The sequence below is a fragment of the Natrix helvetica genome (assembly GCF_964273705.1).
Source record: "Natrix helvetica genome assembly, chromosome: 4".
Lineage (NCBI taxonomy): Eukaryota > Metazoa > Chordata > Lepidosauria > Squamata > Natricidae > Natrix > Natrix helvetica.
Window position 1 is genome coordinate 63,326,889 of NC_138550.1, and position 18,554 is coordinate 63,345,442.

An 18,554-nucleotide genomic window follows, 5' to 3' on the forward strand; every position below is an offset into this window, starting at 1 on the left:
AATTTCTTCTCTGAACAAAATTTCCATTGACAAACTTTTTTTTACAGTTGTTGTCCCTTGACCCTCCCTTGTTTTAATAACTTCCATCCATTGTTAAACTGTTGTTGGGAGGTGCAGGAAGAAAAGACTACATTTTATCATTCTTTTTGTCAGGTAGGCTCCAAGGGGAAACTAGCAGAACACTTGTCCATAGTATCTGAAACAAAGAAAAAAAGTCCACCATTTTCAAGGTGATAGGTTCCTTTCAAAGGTGGCAAGCAGTCTAACAGATCAGGATGAAATGATCATGAAGGCTTGCAGTCAGGGACTACAAGAGAGAGGGACTCTTATTATAAGACATAGTAGTCAACTACTTCTACTTTACTTTATTGTCATTATACATATAAACACAGTTTACACATACAACGAAATTCACATAACACCCAGTTGCAGGGGGGATGCGGGCATGCCACACGCATAATGCAATGTGCGACCCCAGCATGCATATGCATATGACCAGCTCTCCCTCCAGGGAGAGCTGGTCATGCATGCTTTTTTTGCCCTCCCCAGGCTCCAGAGGCTTTATAGAACAGCCTCCGGAGGCTTTAGGAGCTTCCCTGAAGCCTCTGGAGTGCGAAAAAACGGCCCTATGGGCAAACCAGGTTCAGGAACGGACTTCCGGTTTTCTCGTAGGGGCGGTTTTAACCCTCTGGAGCCTTCAGGGGCCTTCCGGAGGGTTCCCTGAAGGCTCTGGAGGGCAAAAACCGACCCTACGAGCAAACCAGAAGTCAATTTCTGAAGGTCCCTGAAGGCTCTGGAGGACTAAAAATGGCCCTGCGGACAAACCGGAAGTGACTGGAGACTAGCAGTTTGCTCTTAGGGTTGTTTTTTGCCCTCCAGAGTCCTCAGGGAAGCCCCTGAAGGCCCCTAAAGGCTCCGGAGGGCTAAAACCAGCCCTAGGAGCAAACTGGAAGTCAGTTCCCGAACTTCCGTTTTGCCCATAGGGGTGGTTTTTTGCGCTCTGGAGGCTTCAGGGAAGCTCCTGAAGCCTCCCGAGGGCCTCTTGGGTGGGGAGGCTGTTTTTGCCCTCCCCAGGCTCCTATAAAGCTTCTGGAGCCTGGGGAGGGCAAAAAATGGCCTTAAAAAAAGGCTGAAGTCAGCTGGCCAGCGCGAGTATTCACACTGGCCAGCTGACGGCAACGCCTTGCATGCTCTGACAAATGGCTCCACATGCCACTTGTAGCACACATACCAAAAGTTCGCCATCCCGGGGCTAGACTCTTGTTTCTCCTCTGATATACTGAAAAAGCAGATCCTGCAGAGTTAAAAAAGCATATTTCCTCTCTCCCTGTTTGAAAGCAACATCAACTTTGTTTCCATCTAATTGAGCTCCAGGGGAGGGGACCCAGGAATCACATGATAAAGCACCCCCCCCCCCAACCTATCCAGTCCAATCTATTGTTGTTAAGGCCAAATGCATGTGGCTTAGCAGCCTAACAAAGAAAGAGAAACCTGTTTCAGTAAATCAGTAAATCTAAGCAAATTCCAAGCCTTAAGTGGTTGTAAAAGCCTCATGGGAACGTCTCCATGTAAACAGAATTTGAATAAGTAAGAGGTCAGCTAGCCCAGATCTGACCTCCCAAGTCCTTTGAACTTTATTGATACGTTGTCCTGGCAACGAGGGGCAATAAAGAGGCCCCAACCATCCCAGCATCAGCTTACTTTGTGTGTGCAAAGCCATCTGGCAGTCAAATGGCCACAAGACAGATGCAGTCCAGCTGAAGGGCCTGCAAGTTATGATCTTGCTTATTTGTTACTATTGATTATGAATTATTGGGAAAAGGCACAACCCCTTTAGGAGGTACCAAGCTAGCAAAGTCCAAGACGGGTTCCGAGTCTGGGTAAAGACCCTTAGGAATTCAAAAAATGGAGAGTTAGCTTTACAAAGTTCAGCAAGTAAAACTCCATTATCAATCACTCCAAACATTAGTCACAAACAGTGCCCTCTGGTGGCTCCTCTACAAACTGCAGTCCAGTATTTGAAGCCAATGCATGCAAGGCACCCTAGTGGCCGACAAGTGAACTGCACTTGCATCTACAAAGTTTTGCAACGCACCCTAGTGGCCAACAAGCAGACTGAGCCTGCATCTACAAAGTTTTGCAACACTGGTCTAACCTGTAAGCATTCTTTCACAAACAAAAACAGGCTTTTCAGAACAGATTGAGCCAGCTAAGTTGTAAAGGCTGTTTTTCTCAAGAAACTCTTGGCCCCCTTCTAGCCCATTTTCTTAATCACAACAAAGTCTTTCATCTCAGGAGAGTTCATCAGCTTTTCTCACTGACACGGGATGTTTCTCTTTGCTCCAAGAGGGGATGGGGGAAATCCTGGCAGCTGTTCTCAGTTAAAATGTGAACAGAGTTTGGGATTCAACTTCAACATCCTTTTTATTTGAGGGGAGCTCAAAATAACACCATCTTTTTACTCAAGGGGAGCAAAAACATCAGCATCTGTTTACTGTTCTGCCTCGAGCATTGTAGGCTTGCTGGGGCATGCAGTTAACTCCATGCTTAGGAATCTCATTCAGATCAAGTTTATTATCAGGCATTCTTAATAGCAAAACTTATAGTTCAGTGTTAAGATACTTCTGACTTTCCACAAACTGTCCCATCACATGGTATAAAAAGATAATTATTTCACTCCCATGCTGAGTGGAGATACAAACACTACTATTCCGGTTCACAAAGGCATTTAAACTAACCTGCTATAAACTTTGTGCACAGGCAGAATACCCCAGTGGCAAATCAGAAGCACAGATATGATCACATGTCATGGAACTACGTTTCCCATAAAGCAATCTCTCCCTATATTTACCATGAGGTAGTTTCTTAAAGGAGACAGTTCTTAATTCCCACACTAGCTATATACTGCTGGCTATATACTGCTGGGGCAGCACACCCAGAGACCAGACCCAACACACATAACAATCCCCAAACACACCCCCACCCACCCAAAAATTCCCCGCCCCTAAACCACCCAAACATCCACACAACAGACCAAGTAGTGCTGTCCAATAGGCCACTGATGGTGGCCCTTTAGTTCATTGTTAAGTGCAATTATAGCTCTGGGATAAAAGCTATTCAGAAGATGTGTGGTCCTAGTTTTAATTGTTCTGTATCTTCTGCCAGAAGGCAACAGTCTAAAAAGATTGTAAGCAGGATGGGAAGAGTCTCTGAGAATGTTATGCAACTTCCTCAAACAGCGAGATGCGAAGATGTCATCCAGGCCTGGTAGCTGGAGCCCGGTGATATTCTGGGCAGTTTTAATGATTCTCTGTAGAGCTTTTTTGTCTGCTGCAGAGCTGCTCCCATACTATGCAAGAATGCCATATGTCAGGACACTCTCAATAGTGCTGCGATAGTAGGATAGAAGTAGATGCTGAGATAGATTTATCTTCCTTAGCATTCTCAGGAAATACATCCTCTTCTGTGCCTTCTTCACAAGCATGTTAGCATCGTCCATGAGAAGTCCTCCGAGATATAAATGCCCAGAAATTTAAAACTACCAACCCTCTCCACCTCCTCGCCATTTATGTACAATAGTAAATGTACATCTCTCTTCCTCCTGAACTCAATTATAAGTTCTTTAGTTTTTGTGTTAAGTGTAAGATTATTTTCTCTACACAACAATATCAGCCCTTGTATTTCCTTCCTATAAGCACAATCATTGTTCTTATTAATGAGCCCTACCACTGTCATGTCATCTGCAAATCGAATAATTGCGTTGGTGTTATACAATGGGGTACAGTCATGTGTGTACAAAGAATAAAGGAAGAATAAAGACACTAGTTTATTACACCACTGAAAATATGATAACCATAATGATAAAATAATTTTTTGGGTATTCATTGCAGATACAATGCAGAATTTCAATTTGATGAGCATTAATATTTAAAATAACATGTGAAATATTCTTTATTTGAATTATTTGAAATATATTTTTGTTTATTTAAAGAAGATATATTAAATGGCTCATGATACAAACATATAGTGTACATATACATATGGCATGACTGTATGTATACCTTGAAAAACATTTTGAAAGAAATCCTCTGGACTTGACCAAACATGAATTCAAGACTCATGAAAGCACATGCAGTTTTTAAAAGTTAATTCTGCATGGTAGATATTAATCAGTCCAGAAATACTATAAATACATTTTTTGTAAAAGAATAATAACAGAAACAATAGTAACAAATTACAAAACAGATTGCTGTTGATCCTACACATTGACTTTATGATTGGCTATTTTAAATAGGATTTAATTGTTTTTAATAGCCATGCCATGTTGTATTTGTAGTATATATTTTTATACTTCACTGATACTTTAATGTACATAGTTAAAGAGTGCATAGGTAAAATACAAAATAGAAAGAAAGGAATTAAAGAAATTATGCATCTTTTTCTCAACTTAAAGGGTTAGACTTCACACAAGCTTTATTTCTTGTATCTTAAATTACATGTATTAACTTGTGAATGAATTCAAATTTCCAATGACTGTCCAGTGATTTTAATGTAAATGAGGAAGCTTTGATTTCATACTGTTGAAAGATATTGAATCATCATAATGTTTTCTCATTAATTTTCTCTTGGCTTTGCTTCAAGCTTTTAGAACTTTAGTACTTTATTACTTTAAATGTTAAAAAAGTCCAAAGTTATACTTATAAATTGGGTTACTTTTTAATTCATTATAATATTTATCCATGAGCCCTCAGTTTATGCGTTGCTAGTTGATAGATATTCTGAGTGATGAGCTATATTAATTATTGAAGCACATAACATAATTGTCAGTCAAGACATAAGGAGGATTTTAATTAATAGATTTCCTAGTCATATATTCATAAAAAGAGTAAGTAATTGTCAAGATTTGAAAAAGCACACACTGAAACAGAGGTAAAGCTAGTCAACCTAGCTATTCATCAATAAATGGAAAATGTTATTTCATTTACGTAATAGAATATAGTTTTATTTGTTAGAGAAGTAAATCTACATAATTAAAATGCATTAAACAAATTTATCAGGTACTATTATCTACAATACATGTATAGACATATAGATATGCCTCCTTTCAGAACAAATGGAATATTTATGCTTGCCCTACAGGTTTACAGTCAAAGAATGGTTTCCCCAATAGAGTTCTTAACAACTATACTCACTCACAGAGAAATCGACTTGTTCTTAATTTGTCCCATTTTAATATTCAGAAGTCACAGGTCAAATAAGCAGGTAATAGTTGTCATTTCTCCACAGATCTAAACAAAATTCCAGGACTGTTAGAAGTTGAGAAATACTTTTCCCTGATTTCATTATCACAGAATAGGTTAATACTGCTCTTAGAGTGGTAGACAGGCAGTGTGATGGGCAATATGCTAAATGTATTGCAAATACATTTTTCCTGCCATCCAAATAGAGTGTTTGAGTTGAATTCCTATAGAACACAGACACTGCACTTAGTACCCTTTATCCTAGAACACCACAATATGAAAGTAAAATATTAAAGTTCAGGAAAGTTACATTGGAGATGTTGTGGTCAATGGTCAACCACCTTGGGTTAAACTATAGTCTGAAATGAATAGGCACCCATTGGCCCTCTCCCCTTTCCCTGTAATGGCAATTTGCAATTTGCCACCCTACTGCTTTGCTATTTGCTCCCAGACCATTTTGCATTTCTCTTTTACTGACCTCAATTATACAGCATTCTGTGATGCATTCTGTGATGCAACCAAGAATGCAGTTTGTTGCCCTAACATAAGCCTGTACACTTATATAGAAAATGTAGCTTGTTCCTATGGCTCGATGAACAGTGAAACTATTGAACATATCTCTTTCTATTGTTCATTTTATAGAATCATTCAAATCTGATTTCTCCAATACTTGTATCACTGCCAGATTGTGCATACCAATTTATATTTTCTCACTAGTCTCAAATGATATTTTTATGACATGCAAGGTTGCTAAATTTGGGTAAGAGCTTGTAAAAAGTTAATTAGATGCAACAAAATCCTTGCACATTTGCAAAGTTGTGTTGTTGATTGCTATGTACTTGTTTATTTGTAATCATTTATTTTATTTTATTATTTATTTAATGTCTATATGGCATTTTCCCATTTCAGAAAAGTGATTGTGGGCAGTGAACAATCATAAAAAATTAAAACAATTACAAAATAAATAAAAAATAAATATATATGGCAACCAATTCTTTCAACAATCCTAGAATGTTCCACACATAATTGTCCTCTAATTCAGGTGACTCTGAAGACACACTTTAACCCTCAGGTGGTTTTAACACCTCTCAGAGTGCTAATGACTCACTACTGTAAAGAGTATAAATCTTTCCATTCACCACCAATTAGTTAGAATTGAAGCAGCTTTCAGATGAAAAGTGAAATATCTTCAGGAAAAATCAAGAAAGTCCAGTTGTCTTTTTAAAAGTATCTTTGGGGTAGCCATGACCCCAATGACTGAAAACATCTTTAGATGTGGCAGCGGAGAAAGATTTTCAACATAGATATCAATAAAACCAGGAAATAGAGCCTTTTGCACACTCAGGATCTCAGATCCACACACATAATCAAGTTTTCAAGGGTTTATAAAATGTCAATACAATTGGAGTCATCCTAATTTTTTAGGGATAATGTTCCAGAGCAGCGGTCACCAACTGATGATCCATAGACCACTGGTGGTCCATGAGAAAATTTTGGTGGTCCGCAGAAAAAATATTTGCATTTTTTTATATTGCACTAAATCAGGGGTCCTCAAACAACAGCCCCTAGGGTGGATACATGCAATGAACATTTTTGTTGCTGCAGAGAGTTTCCCCTTTGGTTTTTATTTGTGTGGGTCAGAGGTGGGGAGAAATTCCGAATTGAGGTTTGCTTCAGCCTCCTGATGCGGGGCTTTGGGCAAAGGCTGGAAGGAAGTGCCGCTGGTGGCGAAGATTCAGAGGGCCTTGTTCCAGTGGGACTGCATCATGGCAGTCCATCTACTTGGAAAGCCTATGCTCATAGTCCTCAGTGAGGTGCTTCCACTGAGCCCTCTTCTTGGTCAGATCCAATTTGAACTAAGTCAGCTGTTTTGCTAACTTTATCTTGTGGTGGCTGCTTAGCTCCAACAACTGCTTCCTGTTGGGGCCCTAAGGAACCTGGGTGGGCAGGCAAGGACTAGGAGGAGAGGGGCAAGTAGAGGCTGCTGAGGCACCCCTTGATGGGAGTGACATCGAGTTGGCCACACCCACCCAGTCACATGACCATCTAGCCACGCCCACCCAGGCAGTCATTAGGCAGATTATATTAGTGGTCCACGGAATTTAAAATTATAAATTTAGTGGTCCCCGAGATCCGAAAGGTTGGTAACCCCTGTTCAAGAGGGCAGAGTTATGGTGGAGAAAGCATGTCTCCTAGTCTCTACCAGCTGACATTCCTTGTCTGATAGGACCCTTAACATGACCAACTTTTTGGACCCATTATGACCTATATTCGATTGTTTTTGTTTGATTTTGCTTGATTTGCATAAATCATTTTATCTTTTTCATATTTTAGATCTAATGTATACAATTTAATTATCTTTATAGCAATATTCAGCTATTGTAATACACCAATATTAAAACATACTAAATATATTTTAATATTAATATAATTCATCTTTAAATTCTTTGCAGACTTTTCCTTGTTTCTAATTTTAATCCTTTAGCTACATTCCTCATAGTCTATAAAGATGGTCTGGAAGATCGTAAAATTTTAGTTTTAGGCTAGTTTATGCTGTTCTGTGACCAAAAGAACTAACTATAAGAAAACAAAGCAATGTGTTGCTCATAGTCCCCTATGAAATTATTCTCTTGGAAGTGACTTAATCCCCCAGGAGGTTGTACCTCTTCTGCTCCATTCTCAAGCAGCTAATAAGATTTTGGGCAGGTGTCCTACATTGGGATTTGGGGCCAGTTCCTAAGAAGAAAGAGCGTACTCTGGTGCCAGAGTGTCTGGTAGCTGTAATCTAAAGACAAATTAGAAAATGAAGCCGCAAGAAAGGAAATTGCTCTCTGTTTCTCTTAGTGTACCTACTGTATATATAAGATTTTTTTCTGCCTCAGCTTGCAAAAGTATGATTCTTGTCTAGCAGATGTATGGAAGCCTCATAATATAATTCAGTGAAGGAGTGATAATTTTTAATAGTTGTAAGAAGAGTCTGGTTTATCAGATACATTGCATTTCCCATAAAGAACAAACACAACATTTTTATAAGTCCACAAATTTTGTATTGTGAAATTCTACAATCTCATTTAAATAGGGGACATACCGCCAAAAAGATGGATACTTAACTTCGATATAGATCTTCATGATGGCCTTGTCCTTGCTGCACAAGTGGCAAGCTATTGTCCCTATTTGGTAAGAAAGATTAAAAAATTTTTTTTTTGCTAGAAATGTTATTTTATGTTTATTTATAATACATTTTAACATATTATTGGAAAAAGTTAATGTCGTACTTTTATGAAATTTGAACCAAAGAGGGGGGGCAATTTAATTATTTTATGACTGTATAAGCTATTTAATATGGTTATTATTTTGGATTGTACATTTCATGTCTCCATTTCTGAGTATGTTATTTTTTAAAACTATACTGAACTCATTGTCAAACCTTCTCTTTTATCTAAGTCTCTCACTCCATTATTGAATCTTTTTATTTATCTTTAGGGATATTTATGTTATTCAACTTGATGCCATCTCACTCTAAAATAGAAGTGTCAAACTCAATTTCATTGAGGGCTGCATCAGGGCTGTGGTTGTTCCCGGGGCGGGGGGGTTGGCCTAGTGTGGCTAGATTAGCGGAGGGATGCATACTCACAAAATTAGATCTCAGGGAGGCATACTATAGGGTAAGAATTCGGCTGATGAATGGAAGACGGCATTCAATTGTCCTCTAGGAAGTTACCGGTTCTGGGTTATGCCCTTCGGACTGCAAGGAGTCCCAGTGGTATTCATGCAGCTAATTAACGAGATGCTGCATGAGCATCTGTATCAAGGGGTACTCATCTCTTTTGACGATATCCTTATATATACCAAGACCATGGAGGAACATATACCATATCTTTGGGAGTATAAGACGCATCGGAGTATAAGACGCACCAAGGTTTTGAAGAGGCAATTATTTTTAAAAAGTAGGTAGATAGATAGAGGACTAGAGAGGGAGAGAAAGAGAGAAATACAGTAGATAGGTAGGAAGAGAGAGAGAGTAGGTAGGTAAGTAGATAGAGGGAGAGAGAGAGAAATACAGTAGGTAGGTAGGAAGAGAGAGAGGGCAGGTAGGTAGGTAGATAGAGGGAGAGAGAGAAAGAGAGAAATACAGTAGATAGGCAGGGAGAGAGAGTGTGTGTGTGGGTAGGTTGGTAGAGGGATAGAGAGAAAGAGAGAGAAATACAGTAGGTAGGTAGAGAGAGATAGAGAGAGAGTAGATAAGTAGGTGGGTAGATGTTTCCAGGTGTATTTATCCATGTGCTGGAGAAGGAAATCACTGATAATCTGCAGCACCTAAGACTTGTTTCTGCTGGCACAGCACTTAATCAATCTAATTCTCATCAATCACTCTAACTAAAGAGTTTTCCGAAAGGAAAAAAATTTTTTTTTGCACTCTGCAAACCTCCCCAAAACTGCCCGTTTTTCGCAAAAATGGGCCTGTTTTTTTAAAGGGATTAATAGCCTTGAGGGTGCTTGCAGAGTGCTCCGGGGGGGGGGGGGCAAAAAGGAGCAAACAATGGCCTATTTTTCATGAAAACAGGCCTGTTTTTTATCAAAACCATTTCCTTCATAGCCTTATGGAGGCTTATACAGTGCTGCTGGGGGCTGGGGGGGGGGCAAAAACGGCCCATTTCTTTCTCATTTCTGCCCTCCCCAGCCCCCAGGAGCTCTCTGAAAGCCTCCAGAAGGGTATACACGGCCATTTTGGTGAAGGGGCAGGGCTTCGGGAGGCAAAAAAATGCTGTATTCAATGTATAAGATGCACCCAGATTTTTTGGAGGAAAAATGGTGCATCTTATACTCAGAAAAATACAGTAACTCTTGTATGTCAAGTGCTTAAAAAGCTGCTGGAAGCACATTTATACATCAAATTGTTTAAATATAAGTTCCACAGGATGCAACTGGATTACCTTGGTTCCATATTTCACCTAAAGGGGTGGAGATGGACCCCGCGAAGGTATAGGTGGTGTTGGACTGGCAGGCTCCTAAAACCCGCAAGCAGTTGCAGAGTTTTTTAGAATTTGCCAATTTCTATTACCAGTTCATCCCATCCTTTGCCCAAGTGGCCCTTCCACTAACCGACCTCCTATGTACAAAACATTTCATGACTAACCCGGTTGTGTGGGCAACAGTGTGTCAGCAAGTGTTTGAGTGTCTGAAGTCCTTGTTCGCACAAGAGCCAGTACTGAAACATCCAGCTCCTACTAAACCATTTGTGGTTCAGGCAGATGCCAGCGATGTGCCGGTGGCTGCAATCCTCTTAGAAAAGAACAATGAAGGAGCCCTACAGCCTTGTGCCTACACCTCGAGGAAGTTGACAGTGACTGAACGCAACTGGCTCATTTGGGAGAAGGAGGCATTCGCGGTCTGGTGGGCTCTGTTGACATGGTGGCATTTACTAGAAGGGGGAGGGATACCCTTCGAGGTCTGGACAGACCACAAGAATTTGGAGGCTCTCCAGACCCCACAAAGATTGTCACCAAAACAAGTTAAATGGGCCTTATATTTCCAGGGATTCAACTTCCAATTAAAAGATATACCGGGTGGCAAGAACTTCTTAGCCAATGCCCACTATCACAATAAAAGGGAGGATCTAGTGCAGGCAATCATTCCAAAATCACAGCCTAGGGTGCTAGCCACTCAACAGGCCCACTGGCACCAAACCTGTATGCCCAGGTGGAGGATCTCCCCAAAACAATCCAAGCAGCACTCCCAATTATATACATACTGGTTATACATACCAAGTGTGGTATGGGTGGCCATGCTGTGGTGCTGTCACGATGTTTGCTCAGCTGGACATTTTGGGTTCCTCAAGACTCTGAATTTAGCAAATCACCAGTTCTGGTGGTCCCACATGAAGAGGGACATAGAGGAATATGTACGGAGTTGTGTTGTTTGCATTCCATGAAGGCTCAGCCTTGCCAGCCTCCTGGTCTTTTACAGGAAGTGGCAGATCCTATTTGTCCATCGGAACAGATAGCCATGGACTTCATTATGGATTTACCAGATAGTCAAGGGAACAAGGTCATTTGGATGATAATAGACTTGTTCTCCAAGCAGGCTCATTTTGTAGCGTGTACCGGCCTTCCATCTGCTAGGAAGCTGGCCAAACTGTTTATTGCCCATGTCTATAGACTCCATGGATAATTTCTGATAGGGAAGTGCAATTCACTGCCTGGTTCTGGCGCAGATTTGTGGCAATTGTGGGGTCTTCACAGGGACTTAGTACAGCCTTCCACCCCGTGACCAGTAGTGCCACAGAGAGGGCAAACGCGATGGTGGAGCGCTACTTAAGGTGTTACATCCAGTACGAACAGACCAATTGGGCTGAACTCCTCCCCTTTGCAGAAGTTGCATATAACAATGCAATGCACAAAAATACAGGGTTTACTTCCTTCCATGTGGCAGGGGGGAGAGTTCGTCCCAATTCTGGAGTGTCCCCAAGTGTGCCCAGAAGACATGTCCTCGCAGGAGTGGATAGCCTGGATGCAAAAGTTTGGAAAGTGGTGAGAGATGCGTTACATCACTCTTTTGCCACATATAAAAAGAACGGCGACAAAAGGCAGAAGGCGCAAGGACCTTTCCATGTGGGTCAGAGGGTATATCTCTCCACTAAATATGTCAGGCTGCCTTTACCATGTAAGAAACTCGGGCCCAAATTCACTCAGGCGTTTCCCAATCGTGCGGGTTGTTAACCTGGTCACAGTGCAGCTAAGGCTCCCCCCCCCCCCTTACTGGGGAAAACACATCCAGTCTTCCACTGCAGCCTGCTCCAATCAATTCAGGCATCTGATATCAGAGGAGACCTGTTACATCCGCCAACCCCGGTTACTGTAGATGGGGAACAGCACTATGTACTGCAAGATATACTAGATACCAGGTTGCACAGGGAGCAGTTACAAGACCTTGTTTTATTGAAAGGTTATCCCTTGTTGGAGACATCGTGGGTTCATAGGAAAGACTTTAGGGTGCCCCACCTGGTGGTGAGATTCCACCGCAGACATCCTGCAAAACTGGGGGGGAAGGGGTCTTTGTCTCCTAACTAACTGTAATTTTTACCTCCCCAGATACTGTCTCCATGGTAGAGGAGCCGCATGTCAGCTCTGGCAAGTCTAGAGGCCCAGAGCTGCCATTCGGGAGGGGTGGGTGGGAAACTGTGCCAGCTGCCAAGACTCATGTTTACCAGATGGAGATCTCCCTCTTTCACAAGCCGTCCAGCTGAGAACTCTACCTAACTCTTCATGACTGACTGCCAGGAGGTTTCCATTGAGAACATCCCAGAACTGAGAACAATCCACGATTGATTGCCCGGCAGTGACGTGCAGTCAGGGGAGGCAGGGGAGGCAGAGCCTCACCGCTCTCATCATGAAAATAAAAAAAAATACTCTGGGAAGCCACGAAAGTGGCTGGGAGAGGCGCGCGGCTTGGTTTAGCCTCCCTGGACATCTCAGCAGCAGTCCCAAGTGTGCCGATCTCGCCATTTTTTGCATCGGGCAAGCCTGGGATCCTTGCAAGGGGAATGGGACCACGTGTGCAGGAGGCTCCTCAATGCCAGCCTCAGATCAGCACAGCCACGGTCCCCTTCATGTTGGCTTAGGAAGGAGGGGAATGGGACCACATGTGCAGGGGAAGGGGATCGCGGCTGTGCTAATCTGAGGCTGTGCAATGATGTTACTTAGGCATTTTTTTCATCGGGCGAGCCTGGGATCCTTGCAAGGGGAATGGGATGTGTGCAGGCGGCTTCTCAATTGGGTATTTAATTTTAATTTATTTTAATATTTCTATGTTATTATAATGATTGTATTGTGTTTCTATACCTCCTCCGTACAATGTGTAATTTTATAATATGTGTTTTTATTTATTGTACGCCGCCCCGAGTCCCTTTGGGGAGAGGGAGCGGCTAACAAATTTAATAAATAAATAAATAAATAAATAAATAAATAAATAAATAAATTCTCAGCGCACAGCCTCAGATTAGCACAGCCGCAATCCCCTTCCCCTGCACACGTGGTCCCATTCCCCTCCTTCTTAAGTCAACATGAAGGGGACCGTGGCTGTGCTGATCTGAGGCTGGCATTGAGGAGCCTCTTGCACATGTGGTCCCATTCCCCTTGCAAGGATCCCGGGCTCACCCGATGCAAAAAATGCCTAGGTAACATCATCAGTGCTAGAAGGGTGGGGGAGGAGGAGAAAGGAGAAGTTTCTCTTCTCAGAAATGTCTTCTCAGTAGAGCTGCGGCAGCCTGCCTGTACCTTTCTGACATTTCTGAGAAGAGAAACTTCTCCTTTCTCCTCCTTCTCCCTGCCCATTCCCTTGTAGCACTGATGATGTTACCTAGGCATTTTTTGCATTGGGCGAGCCCAGGATCCTTGCAAGGAGAATGGGACCATGTGTGCAGGCGGCTCCTCAATGCCAGCCTCAAATCAGTGCAGCCGTGGTCCCCTTCATGTTGGCTTAGGAAGGAGGGGAGTGGGACCACATGTGCAGGGGAAGGGGATCGCGGCTGTGCTAATCTGAGGCTGTGCGCTGAGGAGCCGCCTGCACACGTGGTCCCATTCCTCTTGCAAGGATCCCGGGCTCGTCCGATGCAAAAAATGCCCAGGTAACATCATCAGTGCTAGAAGGGGAGGGGGGAAGGAGGAGAAAGGAGAAGTTTCTCTTCTCAGAAATGTCTTCTCAGTGGAGCTGCTGCAGCCTGCCTGTCCCTTTCTGACATTTCTGAGAAGAGAAACTTCTCCGTTTGGGCTGCGCCCGTGCGATCGGAGCAACCACACGGTTTGATGACATCACCAGCCTCACCAGTCATAAACCTCACCGCACATCACTGTTGCCCGGTGGTTTTCACTGTGGGTCGCAAGGTGATGGATGTGTGCGCATGGCAGGGGTGGGGTTTAGCCTAATTACCCAGTGACTATAAAAGGTGATGGGGAGCACTGGATGTCATCTCTGACAATTTATTCATTACCTTAGTGCTTTGTTGGTCAGTTCATGCCGGAGGAAGATAAACTACATTTTCAAACCGTCTCTGTGTTTGGCTGTTTTCATTAACCCTTCGGAACCTTACAATAATACAGAACAAAAAACAAACTAAAAAAGGGAATCTGGTTTAGAGCAGTTATACCATTTTGTAATTTTGTCTCAGTTTCAGCAGCCATATTCCCAACTGTATCATTATAGCAAAGTTAAATTCTCTTTGTGTTGAGTCTTGAGTAGTTTAGATATTCTGTCAACATGATGGCTAAATAATTTTACAGTAGAAACATTCTTGTTTTACTATGGTGGCTCTCAGTTTAGTTTAAGTAGTTTCAAGAGAGGCATTGATTTGAACCATTAAATACACTTGAAATCACAGGAATGATTGAAGTTTTGGTTAGGGAAGCAAGGAACGAAAAGGGCAAAAGAAAGGTAGGTGATATTTAATATAATTTTGTCTTGGAGAAACTACAAAAGAAAAAATTCAGAGTTGTCTTAGTGAAGCGCATACTGTGTTTTCCTGAAAATACAACCTACCCCAAAAATAAGGCCTAGCCTCATTTTTTTGGGGGGGTGGACCTAATATATGCCCTACCCCAAAAATAAGCTCTAGTGAACCCTTTTAAACAGTGTTGCCTGCAATTCTTGTTACTCCTCTTCATCCTCCCCCCGCTCTCTCTCTCTCACACACACGATACCACTTCCCACAATCTTCCATAATTGTCCTTTTCTCAAGAAGCAGCAGCCAGGTAGAGGTGGGGGGAAGCCGATTCCAACAGGCCACATGGCTTTCTGCTTCACCAGCCCTCACTGGCTCAACTGATCCGCAGGCCACGGTTAAGGGGCCCTGCAGCCATGGGGTGACCACGTTCCCCACCTCCTACACATCAAACAAAATAAGACCTCCCCAGAAATAAGCCTGTGCTTATTTTCAAGCCTAAAAGAAAAGAAAAAAGAAAATAAGACCCGATATTTTTATATAGTTTCTGAATAAATCTATCAGTGAACAGTTCTTGGAATGATCGTTTAGTGAAATGTTGGAGAATTGTTGCTTACAAGTGTTAGTAAAGATAGTCCTCGACTTACCACCAGTTGCTTAGCGACCATTTGAAGCTATGATGGATCACCCAAAATGTGCTTGCAACTCTATGTTCTGCTGTCTGGGCCCCTCTCAGGCCACATGATTACATTTTGGATGCTTGGCATCTGACTGCCACAAACAAAAATAAAATTGGCTGTGGTTGCATGATGATGTAAAAGTGGCATGAGTTAAGACCATAATTCTGGGCTCAATTATAATCATGACGTTGACTACCTGTATACCATGAGCAATGGTAGAAGAAAGAGGGGAGCAGTTAATTCATAAAGGGCTAGGAGGTAACAAAATGTAGATTACTGCAATATAGATACAGTGCCCTAATCAGGTAAGACAATATCAAAATGAGTTGCAGTTTGCAAGAGGGGGAGGGAGGAGGAAGAGAGATAGAAAGAAAAAGAAAAATGAAAGAAAAAGAAGGAAAGAAGAAAGGAAGAGAAAGATAGATAGATAGATAGAAAGATAGATAGATGATAGATAGACAGATAGATGATGATAGATAGATAGATAGATAGATAGATAGATAGATAGATAGATGATAGATAGATAGATAGATAGATGATAGATAGATAGATAGATAGATGATAGATAGATGGATGATAGATAGATAGATGATAGATTTAACTATATGGGTGTTTTATCTCCTGGAAAAAGAATAGGAGAGAAACAGATATAATATTCAGGACTGGTCAAATAGGGTTGCTAATAAAACCCTTAGATACTAGAACAGCAGTGTTCCAATATTAAGGGGCTGCCACAAAGAAGAATGGGTCAATCTATTCTCCAATGTCCCTGAAGGCAGGACAAGAAGCAAGGGATGGAAACTAATCAAAGAGAACTAACTAGAACTAAGGAGAAATTTTCTGACAGAACAATCAGTGGAAATCCTTGCCTCCAGAACTTATGGGTGCTCCAACACTGGAGGTTTTTTTGGGCAATTTATCTGAAATGGCATAGGGTTTACTGCTTGAGCAGGGTTTTGAATTAGAAGGTCTCCAAGGTCCCTTCCAACTTGTTATTCTGTACCTGTAACTATTCAATACATTTACTCGGAAAAAAAATGATTTTCATTTTGGTTGCAGATTTCAACTCACTTTGTGAATATGTATACTCATCCCACAAGTTCTGAACAGTATTTCCACAATGCCTTGATACTTGTGAATGCTTTTCATGCAATAAATCTTGACATAGATATAGTGGTAAGTGGTCCTATATTACAAATATTCTATGAATAATTATATTCTTTCAGTTATACCATTTTATGTTCCTATTTTTAAAGTATGGTAATGCACATAGTTAAATTAATAATTTAATTATATTATTTAATTTAATTATTTAATTATTGTTACAATTGGCATAAAACTACCCAGCTAGCTTATTTTAACTTTGTAAGATTAAAAAGGGATTAAGAACTAACCTAACCCTAATTTTATGGTGATTTGTAATATTTCAAAAATATAGAGGTTTTTAATTAATTATGCATGAATTTATTTGACTTATATCTTGCCTTTATTTGTCATATCAAGTCAGTGTACAAGAATCACCATATTCTTACCACAACAATAGCTCTGTGAGGTCAATTAGACAAAGAGGAAGAAATAGATCCAACATCTCACAGTCACTAAGGAAGAACTAGAATTTACAGATTTCTGGTTTCTAGGGCTCCATCTTAACCATAAAATAAGATTTTAATGTGTGTGGATAGGAACTTTGCTTTTCAGAAAAGTAACCACTAATGCCAGCAATATTGTAAATCCAACTAAAAAATGGCAATGGTTAGAGGAGGTTAGGATGAATTACAATTTCACTGTGCTATCCAAAGAATTCAAATAATCATATTTTGGATATATTAAACAAAGACTTAAAGCTATCTGTAGAAGTTTATAATTCTGGGAAAGGTGCAAGGAAAAAGAAAAAGAAAATGGCAGCAACAAGGTGGATGGTCTCAATTACAACAGCAATGAGTGTACCGTAGAAAAATCTGAAGAACTAGGTTGGAGGCAGGATGTCCTGAAGAAAGTTATCTTACGTGATCACTTGGAGTCAATGCCTATTAGATATTGGATAATCATAATTAAAATGCAAACTTTAAAAAAATGAGTATGTGATGCAATAGGGAAGAACTGTAATAATAATAAAGGAGTGAATCCTGATTATGATTGTGCCCTCATCTTGATCGCTCTCACAGGGAGGGACTCCTCCGGGTTCCGTCCACCAAGCAATGCCAACGGGCGGCGCCTAGGAGTAGAGCCTTCTCTGTGATGGGCCCAACCCTCTGGAATGACCTCCCCCCCGATATTAGAACTACTACCGACTTCCGCTCCTTCCGACAAAAACTTAAGACTCACCTGTTCCGATTAGCCGGCCTGGCCCACTTATAGTTCTACTCTTACCTCCTGGCGGATATTTTATTGGGGATAGTTTTTAGATAAATGTTTTTATAATTTTTAGAATTTTAATCTAACTTAACTAAATTGTACAGTGAATCATTACTACCTCCTCCAGTCCTATATTTAATTTATTTATTTTGTATTTATACCATGTATATTTGTTGTTCAATTATTTTAATATGACTGTACACCGCCCCGAGTCTCTTTTGAGAGGGGGGCGGTCTAGAAATTGAATAAAGTTAAGTTAAGTTACATGCCATCAATTATTGTTGATTCTTAGCAACCACATACACTAGATAGATTTTTCTTCATAACGATTTGTCTATGACATGGTCTTTCAGATGTTTCAATGATGCATTCATTGCCAATGTAACTGAGTACATCCACCTTGCTGCTGATCTTCCATTTCCTTCCACCTTTCCCAGCATTAGAGCCATTGCCAGACAGCTAGGTCTACATAATGTGTCCGAAGTAGAATAATTTGACCTTGGCATTTGTGCCTCAAATGAGAACTCTTGGTTGATTTATTCAATGATCCATAAATTTGTTTTCTTCAATGGTATGCCCAGGGTTCTTTTCCAAAACCAAAGTTAAGTAATTAAGCTCCCCGTTAGGAGAGCGAGTATGCAGAGAAGCGTAATGAGAGTGATATGTAATAACACGCACAAACCAGCATACAGAGAAACTGAATAGTATAAAAATATAGTAGTTTACTATGTAGAAATATAGGTATTCAGAGTCCGGTTAACAGTCCAAGTCATACACGGTTCAGTAATTCAGTTATCAAAATAGTCAGTCTAGCACACAAAATATAGCTAACAGTGCAAATCA

The 18,554-nt window shown here is 41.0% G+C and overlaps 1 protein-coding gene across 1 annotated transcript in view; it reads left to right on the forward strand.

The window, feature by feature from the left end:
* Window positions 1–18,554, forward strand: part of CFAP47 (cilia and flagella associated protein 47) — a 390,847-nt gene that overhangs the window by 148,955 nt on the left and 223,338 nt on the right. The window contains exons 34-35 of the mRNA XM_081950234.1: window positions 8,320–8,417; window positions 16,416–16,532. Coding sequence (XP_081806360.1) covers window positions 8,320–8,417; window positions 16,416–16,532 — 215 coding nt within the window. The remainder of the gene's footprint in view (window positions 1–8,319; window positions 8,418–16,415; window positions 16,533–18,554) is intronic.